The following is a 9,324-nucleotide window of genomic DNA, read 5'->3' on the forward strand; positions in this document are numbered from 1 at the left end:
ACAAACAGCCAACAGATCAGCTGATGAGGCCGAGCTGAAGACGTCCGCTGCAGACAAACCACTGAAGGTAACTCCTCTTCTTCCTCCTCCTCTTCTTCCTCCTCCTCCTCCTCTTCTTCCTCTCTCACTGCAACAGGAGGAAGATCTGCTGCAGTTTTTATCGATCTGTAGTTTTCACTGGGTTTTATTGTCATTATCATTATTTTAGTTTTGAACGAGCACAATACTGTTTCAGTCTAGTTTTTACTTTGAGAATAACTTTCCTCTCTTTTACCTTTCTTTGTCTCCCTCCTCCTCCTCCCCCCTTTACCCCTGAACTCCTTTCCCTTTTCACCCTCTTGCTAACTTTCCTCCTCACCCTGATCATCCTTCCTTCCTTCCCTTTCCTCTCCTTATTTTTCCTCCCAGACTTCCTCTTGTCTTTCCTCTCTCCGTCCGTCAGCTCTCTCTCTCTCCAGACTCCCCCATCATGCCTCCCCAGCTTCAGTCCCAGAACCAGAGCGGTCCGAGGATCCTGCAGGGCGACCTCAGCGCCCTCAGCCCGGCCCTCAAGGAGTTCGTGGAGGCCAACGTGAGCCTGTGCCAGCCCGACTTCCTCCACATCTGCGACGGCTCCGACGAGGAGAACCGAGCCGTCCTGGCCCAGCTGGAGGAGCAGGGGATGATCAAGAAGCTCAGGAAATACGAGAACTGGTAGGTTGGCTCTTTGGGTGGTTTCCACGGAAACGGGTTCATTAGATCAGACAGGTAAAAGGTGAGCAGCAGCAGCAGGAGGAGGATTAGGGCCACATGTGACCAACACTGAAAGAAAACAACATCCTGTCAGGTTAAAGGCCACAGGTGTAGGTGCAGGTGCAGGTGTAGGTGTAGTTGCAGGTGCAGGTGCAGGTGTAGGTGTAGCTGTAGCTGTAGCTGTAGGTGCAGGTGCAGGTGCAGGTGCAGGTGTAGGTGCAGGTGTAGGTGTAGCTGTAGCTGTAGCTGTAGGTGCAGGTGTAGGTGTAGGTGTAGGTGCGCTAGTGCCTAAAACAAGCACATTTGGCTGCTGGTGTTAATTTACTTCTGTATAGTAAGGAGTTCAAGTGCTCAAAATGGAAAATAACTTCAGATAAATTAAAAAATGCAATTAAAATACCTTTTGAAACAAGTTCGATAACAAATAAAATCCTGAAATAAGATCAAAAGGACTCATTTCGGTTCAGCGCTCCTGTCGAGTTAAATAAAGTTAAATAAAGTTCTCATCAAGACAAAGTCAGTGACATGAAGTCAAAGGAGCTTCCTCAGAAATCACTTTATAAAAACATGGCTGACTTAAAGATAAGATCAATACTTAATGTTTACTGATGATAACCTCGTGTTCGCTGACGTCTGGTCCACAATATCAGGTCTTCAATGGATTTCTGACTATCAGCACTATGCAGTCACTCAATGCAACTGGCAGATTTCCCACTGCTGTTGTTGCTGAGGACAATGTGCATCAGTTGGCTGTTTAAGTCAACAACAAACCTGGAAAAGGTCGACATTCTGACAAACCAGAACATCCAGCTCAGCCGTCAGACACTAATGTGCTGTTACAGCGTTTCTTCAGGTGTCAGGGAAACACGCTGGGTGTGCTCACTCTGCCTCTTACGTAAGAACAAATGTTGAACTTGTCAGTCGGCTTTGCAAAGAGAAAAATGTTCAGGGTTCGTACACATACTTGAACGTTTGGGAAGTTTTAACCGTTATGGAGTTTGATCTTGATGTAAAAAGGCCTGAGATTGTCATGAACTGGCTCGACAGAGATAAAGACTGCATGTGGTTGAGTTCGGCTTCGCTCCACGAGGCGTCCATCTGTGCACGTGTCCTCTGACCTTTGACCCTGTGCTCTGATTCTGCTTTTAGAGTGAACATTTTAAATGTGATGATAAAAGTTTGGGGACCTGGAAAACGCTTGAAAAGTGCTTCAATTTTACTCGCAATAATCTGTGTGAACCCTTGAATCAGAAAGAATCTCTGTCCTCCTGCAGCTGGTTGGCCAGGACCGACCCGCGGGACGTGGCTCGTGTGGAGAGTAAGACCGTGATCGTGACCCAGGACCAGAAGGACACGGTGCCCACACCTCTAGGCGGCGGCGTCAGCCAGCTGGGCCGCTGGATGTCTCCGGAGGAGTTCGACAAAGCCATGAACCAGCGGTTCCCCGGCTGCATGAAAGGTACCACAAGACGATGTTTGACTTAGTTTAGCCTTCGGCGACGGACTCTGAGGACAATTAGAGCGGATGATGAAACGTTTCCTCACCTGTACCTGTCTGTCCTCAGGTCGTACCATGTACGTGATCCCCTTCAGCATGGGTCCAGTCGGGTCCCCCCTCTCTAAGATCGGGGTGGAGCTGACCGACTCTCCCTACGTGGTGGCCAGCATGAGGGTGATGACCCGGATGGGGAAGGCGGTGCTGTCCTCTCTGGGGACGGGGGAGTTCGTCCGCTGTCTGCACTCCGTCGGCTGTCCTCTGCCACTCAAAAGTACGTCGACAACATCAGCTTCACTCGTCATCAATTGATCCTAATCAATACTGATTAAAAGTAGAACACAGGAGTTGCTCGGACGAGCGCACCTTTAAAACAGCAAAGTCACAAAATAACACAAACACACTGACTGATGGAGGCAGCAGCAGAGCAGCAGCTCCTGTGTCCTGTTCTCTAAAATCCCTGTTTTAGTGAATGTAGTCTGGTGTGTGTGCTGTTTGTGGTTAAACCAAAAGGATCTTCCAGGTCTCTCTCTGTAGGGATCCTTTCCATGATGCTGTCACACACTTAGAATAACACTCTGAGCCTGTCAGTGGATCAAACAAGCTCTTTTAGTGGACCTACTGTGATCAGGTGACTCAAATGAACCTAATTTCTCTCTCAGCGCCCCTGGTGAACAACTGGCCCTGTAACCCCGAGCAGACGTTAATCGCCCACATCCCAGACCGCCGGCAGATCGTCTCATTCGGCAGCGGTTATGGAGGAAACTCCCTGCTGGGGAAGAAGTGCTTTGCTCTGCGCATTGCCTCACGTATCGCCAAGGAGGAGGGCTGGCTGGCAGAGCACATGCTGGTAAGGACTGAAACCCGTGTTTGGCTGTATGTGTATTTCACGTACTCAAACATGCTCATTTTGCTATAATCAAAGGGACTGAGCCAAACTGACCAAACCAAACGTGTCTCCTGCTCAGATCCTGGGTGTCACCAACCCTGCTGGGGAGAAGAAGTACATGGCGGCGGCCTTCCCCAGCGCCTGCGGGAAGACAAACCTGGCCATGCTCTGCCCCACGCTGCCGGGCTGGAAGGTCGAGTGCGTGGGAGACGACATCGCCTGGATGAAGTTTGACGACCAAGGTGAGACTTGGATTAAAGATTAAAACCACAGCAATAATAAAAACGACCACTTCTGTTACTCATTATCTGTATTTTCATCTTCACTAGGCAACCTGCGCGCCATCAACCCCGAGAACGGCTTTTTCGGAGTTGCACCCGGCACCTCGGCTAAAACCAACCCCAACGCCATGGAGACCATCGTCAAGAACACCGTGTTCACCAACGTGGCGGAGACCAGCGACGGCGGCGTGTTCTGGGAGGGGATGGACCAGTCGCTGCCGGAGGACGTCACCATCACCTCCTGGAAGAACAAACCGTGGAGCCCCGAGGACGGTGAGGGCTCCTTTACTTCCTCTGATCACCGAGCTGTAACGGATTATTTGCTTATCGATGGGAGCTTCTTTACTAGAAGTGATGGTCAGAAGTGTGTTTGCAGCCCTTTGTACGCCGATCAGACATCCTCCAACAACAGGGATCAGTCTAATGTCTTCTTTAAAATTCACCGACCGAACAGCTGACACCAAAAAACTCCTTAACACGCAGAGTGAAGAGAGTCTCTGTTTAATTTAGAGACACTCCTGTGGAGAGACGTCCTCAAAGATGTGAGAAAATCTGGAGCCGAGTCGTTTGTTTGTGTCGAGAGCTCGTAAACGAGGACAGTTGTGTTTTGTAATCGTAATTATAAGACGTGAAAATACTAATTAAAGGGGCAGGCGTCACAAATACACAACTGTTCGAGTGGGTTTACGGCTGCGTCGTTAAGGGGACGCAAAACATGGACATTTAGTGACTTCTGGAACCTTTTAGCTGAGGTTGGACACATTTTAGGGACATGAAGAAGAAGGTCCTCCAAGAAATGACGTCACCAGAAGAAGAAGCAGCAGCGAGGACGCAGACGCAGCGTTTAGAGTCACTTACCGTCCCGTCTTTCTCTCTCCAGGTGAACCCTGCGCTCATCCCAACTCTCGTTTCTGCACTCCGGCCGGTCAGTGTCCCATCATCGACCCCCTGTGGGAATCCTCGGAGGGCGTCCCCATCGAGGCCATCATCTTTGGAGGACGCAGGCCAGAAGGTGAGGAGGGACCGGGTGGGAAACCTGGTGGCGTGAAAGGATAGAGACACGGTTCAGTGGGTAATCACGTGACTGTTTTCAGGCGTCCCGCTGGTGTACGAGGCGTTCGGCTGGCAGCACGGAGTGTTTGTTGGAGCAGCCATGAGGTCGGAGGCCACGGCGGCCGCTGAACACAAAGGTCAGAACCTCATCCTCCCAAAGACGAGATATTTATGTTTTAATGTCAGATTTCAAGGAGCCTGAGGAGACGATACAGGTGAACAGAGATGTTTAGTGATATCACCACGAAACGTCCCCAGGTGATTGAGTCTACACCTTTTAAGACCCGTTTTGTAGTCAAATGTGAAAATAAAGTTATACAAATACAAATGCTGTCAGTTCAAAGTATACGTCATCTGTCGCCAAACGTTTATTAATTTAATCTTTAATTAAATGTTCAGCCGTGTTGTTGTCGGAGCGGATCAGCATTCAATGAGTAAATAATTAACAGACGATGCTCATCCCTCCTCTTCCTCCTCTTTCGTCCACTGTCTGTCCTGCAGGTAAAGTGATCATGCACGACCCCTTCGCCATGCGTCCCTTCTTCGGCTACAACTTCGGCCAGTACCTCTCTCACTGGCTCAGCATGGCCGACCGTCCCGGCGCCAAGCTGCCCAAGATCTTTCACGTCAACTGGTTCCGCAAGAGCCCCACCGCCGGTTTCCTCTGGCCCGGCTTCGGCGACAACATCCGCGTGCTGGACTGGATGTTCAGGCGGGTGAACGGCGAGGCCGGCGCCATGCCCTCCGTCGTGGGCTACCTGCCCTGCAGCGACTCCCTGAACCTGCAGGGCCTGAAGGAGGAGGTGGACCTCGGCGAGCTGTTCTCCCTGGACCAGGAGTTCTGGCAGAGGGAGGTGGAGGAGGTGAGGAAGTACTTCACCACGCAGGTGAACGACGACCTGCCCAACGAGGTGGCCCGGCAGCTGGAGCTGCTGCAGCAGAGAGTGAAGCAGATGTAGAGAGGAGGGAGCACGATGCTAATGCTAAAACACAGCGTAACACCAAAATATCTCGTCAGTGTTGTACTGAAGAACCATAACTTTCTTTAAGCTGCGACATGAAGAACCAAACTGATGCCGGACACTCGTCAGTAGCTACGTGACGGACGCGATGCGCTAAAAATCAGACCTTTTCCAGTGCTGCAATGAAGCGTCAACCAATCATGTTTTTCCATGTTATTTAGCTAGCTGATGCTATGCTAACATTAGCTTCTCTGGGATGGCAAAATTTGATATTTTTAAATTAATATGACAATGATTTAACCATGTCAACGCTGCATGTTGCTCAAACACCCGTTGACCATATTAATTCATAGTTATCGTGATTTAGCATCTATAGACGCTAACGTTAGCTAGCACAGGGTCAGCTAGATAAATAACACAACCATCACAACGACCCCTTAAAAATGTTTGTTACGTACTTGTGTTTTTCTTAGTGTTGGTAAAATATGATTGGTTGACTTTTCACGGCGTCCTTGATGAGCTGACAAAACTTTATTTACAGCGCGTCACGCCTCTCACGCAGCGATTAGCATCAGGCATCAGTCTGTAGCTTCATGTCAGTGCTCCCATTGAAAATGACTTGCTCGTAGTGTGAACGCAGCATTACGACTTCCTGAAAGAGGATCTATTCTCCTCTGATAATTCGGTACGTTTGTTGATTATGTTTGTTTTTCTTGTGTCATTCTGAAAAAGCTTGTGTTAAAATCTGGCTGGTGAAAAGACTGCTGATTATAATAGGAAACGTTTCCTCTCCAGCATTATGTTTAAAACTGTTTATCTAATGTGTTGTCCTACTGTACGTCTGAATTCAACTATTTAATAATAACTTATTGAAAACGCACATCATGGCTTCGCCTTAAGGAGTAAATGAGTCCACGTTAACTCAGAGTATGTTTTCTGTTCCTATTGTTGTTTTTTAATTTATTTTTATACACTGTTGTCTGTTGGTTTGTCTTGATTCTGTTTTGTTGTAATCTTGAGCCTCCAGAGAGGAGCGACAACAATAAAGATATTTCAATGTATTGGCGATTCTGTTGAATTCTTTAAGGATCCTGTCAAACATTTCATATTTTATTAAAGAAGCTTGTCGGTAGTACGATCAGACAAAGTGAGACGCACCACCTTCACTTTTTTGGTGAAGACCATTTTTGTCATGTTATTTTTTGTCGTTGTCGTCGTTGCTAGGCAACCACCTCACCTCAAAACGGTACATTTATTGGGTGACCGTGTTTTCATATTGTGTACCACATGTTCACGTTCACACACACATGCACATGTATGTGTTTATTGACACACTAGAGGTGGACAGTTATTTCACACCTTTCAACACCACGGACACCATGAACTCAGCTTTTTGTTTTTCGGGTACTTAGCAAGGGATTTAGCATCCATGACTTTCTCTTCAGCATGACAGCTAGCTATTAGCAGACCGACAGCTAACTGTTATCAGACTGACAGCTAACTGTTCTGGTATCAGACTGACAGCTAACTGTTAGCTTATTGACAGCTAACTGTCAGCAGACTGACAGCTAACTGTTAGCAGCCTGGCAGCTAACTGTTAGCAGACTGACAGCTGACTGTTAGCTTACTAGCAGGTTCTGTCAGAAAGAGTCAAAGGCTAACAACAGCTTTGACAGCGACACAGTTAATGACACAAATACAAACGGATCAGTGTCTATTCCTAATATGGAGTTTGGTAATGATGATGCGGGACAGAAGATAATAAATGTTGAGTTAAAATCTGAAAACAAGTGTAATGCTGTAATTATTATTATTTTGATTGTGGTGAAAACCGGTCTGGACAATCTGGTAGTGAAAGTTTAAAACTAGGACATTTTAGTGTTTTACAGATACTGTCGGGACAAACTGGAACGTCTGGTTATCATTTTACCTCAGAATCAGTGTGGTGATTAGTGTGCTGTTTACACACCTTATCTTCAGAATGACCTACACTGTTGCTATGCTAATATGTTGCTAACGTTGTTATGATGAGCTGCCTCTCATTAGCTGTGCTGTTAGCTAGCTAGCATGCTAACTGCTGCACTGATTCTGAGGTAGTTTACTGTGTTGACCAGTTACAGACCATGTGGCTAATAAGGTGAAATACTTTAGTCATGAGCCGGATAACGTTAACATAGACAACACATCAATACCTCCTTTATGCTGAAACAGGACAAATATTTAGATTATTTTATATATTTATTACAAATGTCTGAAGTGTAAATGAATCCTGATGCAAGGTGAAGTGTTCCTGCTCCACTGGGACCCCACCACAGATTAACTGGTTTGGTGAACTGTCCCACTGTCGTCCACCTTTATAGCAACAGGTCAGAGTTAAGTTATAGTATAAGTTATAAATAATGTATTCCTACTAAAGAGTTTGTTTTTATGCTGTAAAAGCGTCAAAGGAGGCCGAGCAGCACTGTGAGTGAACTCTGTTAAAACTGGACCGAATAAAATCTGGTTAACAAGCTGATTTGAACACTGAAGTGTTGTAATTTTAAACAACTATTTTACTGCATTTTTATGTTGCTTTATTATCCAGCACCAGAAATTTCTCTACAATTTTTGCTAAAATTTTTAAATGAAATAGAGTATACAGGATGTTATATGACAATTCAAAGTAACAAATAATTTATGTGAAGATTTTTAACACACATTAATAGTAAGTTCACATTCATGCACAAAAATAAAAATGATGTTCGTCAGCGGATTTTATGCTGCTTCTATAAATTCTATTCATTTTGCCTTGTTTTTATTTATTCTATTTTACTTTTTTCCAAGAGTTTATCATTAAATGCATTCTGCTTTAATGTCTTTAATTTGTTTTTATGTTCATTTTGCATTTTGTGTATGAAAGGTGTTGTAAAAATAAAGTTTATAATTATTATTGGCGTGATGGGTGTGCTGTCAGTTGGACGGCGGCTGTGTGAGGACACATGTTGGCGTCCCATGGTTCACTGCAGCTGTTGTGTAAGATATGAAGATAATGACGGAGGTCAAAGTTAATCATCACTAACTTGTTTTTGACACTGTTTTTGAGTCCGGTGTGTTCATGTAACATGTTTCTGTTACAGTGAACTCTTCAGTTTGTACAGTACATGACGTCCAACACTTTTGACTCTGAGAATTAAAAACAGGAGGACATTTCAGGCTGCGCATTTCATTCATCATGCAGACAAATGCATTAAATCAACCTCAGGCAGTCCTGTCTGATAGTCTTTCCTGTCTCTCTTAGTCTTTGCTACAAAGCCACCAGACTCAATTCACAAAAACAGTAATTTTACTTTGCAGAACACAGGAGTGGTGCTGCTGCTTCAACCTGTGAAATAACATGTTAGTTCTGATCTGAACAAACCATTTAAAACACTTTGCAGCGATTCGTATTTTGGATTAAAAAGCAAACTAACTAATTGAGGCTGCGATAGATCAGCAACTCCAGTGTTCTGTGAGGTAAAATCACTGTTTTTATCATGCCAACCGCCATCTGACTATAAATAAAGACACTTCAGATAATATGGACTGTCCCTTTAATTGTTTGACAAATCTTTTAAGCCTGACTTTTTAGATTTATCAAATAATCTAAAATGACAACTAAACACTTCACCTCTGTCACTTTTTCAATGTTTGCACAATTTACACAGACATTCATAGACTCTGCTGCAGGCAGATTTTTAATAAAACACAGATTTTGCTTTCTTTGTTTGGGGAGGCATCAAGCCAAGCTGATCCTTCCTCTTAAGTGTTTGGTTTTTGGTTAATTTGGTTAATTAATCCGCTGCCACATCACAGGCTTTGGCAGATAAAGGAAGATGTCGTCAGCATACAGTGTACCAGGAAAAGTTTCCGGAAAGTCGTTAATATACAAAATAA

At 45.3% G+C, this 9,324-nt stretch overlaps 1 protein-coding gene across 1 annotated transcript; it reads left to right on the top strand.

Moving 5' to 3' along the window:
• On the top strand, window positions 1–5,450 carry pck1 (phosphoenolpyruvate carboxykinase 1 (soluble)). Its single transcript, XM_070841597.1, has 10 exons — window positions 1–67; window positions 409–693; window positions 2,007–2,191; window positions 2,298–2,501; window positions 2,890–3,077; window positions 3,196–3,358; window positions 3,446–3,670; window positions 4,278–4,409; window positions 4,492–4,587; window positions 4,952–5,450. Exons 2-10 carry the CDS (start codon window positions 470–472, stop codon window positions 5,407–5,409), a joined length of 1,875 nt encoding a protein of 624 aa, XP_070697698.1. The 5' UTR covers window positions 1–67; window positions 409–469; the 3' UTR covers window positions 5,410–5,450.
• Window positions 5,451–9,324: the final 3,874 nt, after the last annotated feature.

The sequence above is a fragment of the Pempheris klunzingeri genome, chromosome 2 (assembly GCF_042242105.1).
Source record: "Pempheris klunzingeri isolate RE-2024b chromosome 2, fPemKlu1.hap1, whole genome shotgun sequence".
Taxonomy (NCBI): Eukaryota; Metazoa; Chordata; class Actinopteri; order Acropomatiformes; family Pempheridae; genus Pempheris; species Pempheris klunzingeri.

What these genes read in the sequence shown, in the direction of transcription:
- pck1 (XM_070841597.1), top strand. Translation starts at nt 470, where the DNA reads ATGCCTCCCCAGCTTCAGTCCCAGAACCAGAGCGGTCCGAGGATCCTG. An exon ending in GTTCCCCGGCTGCATGAAAG is followed by an intron (nt 2,192 to 2,297) that starts GTACCACAAGAC and finishes GTCTGTCCTCAG; the next exon opens with GTCGTACCATGTACGTGATC. An exon ending in GGCGGCCGCTGAACACAAAG is followed by an intron (nt 4,588 to 4,951) that starts GTCAGAACCTCA and finishes TCTGTCCTGCAG; the next exon opens with GTAAAGTGATCATGCACGAC.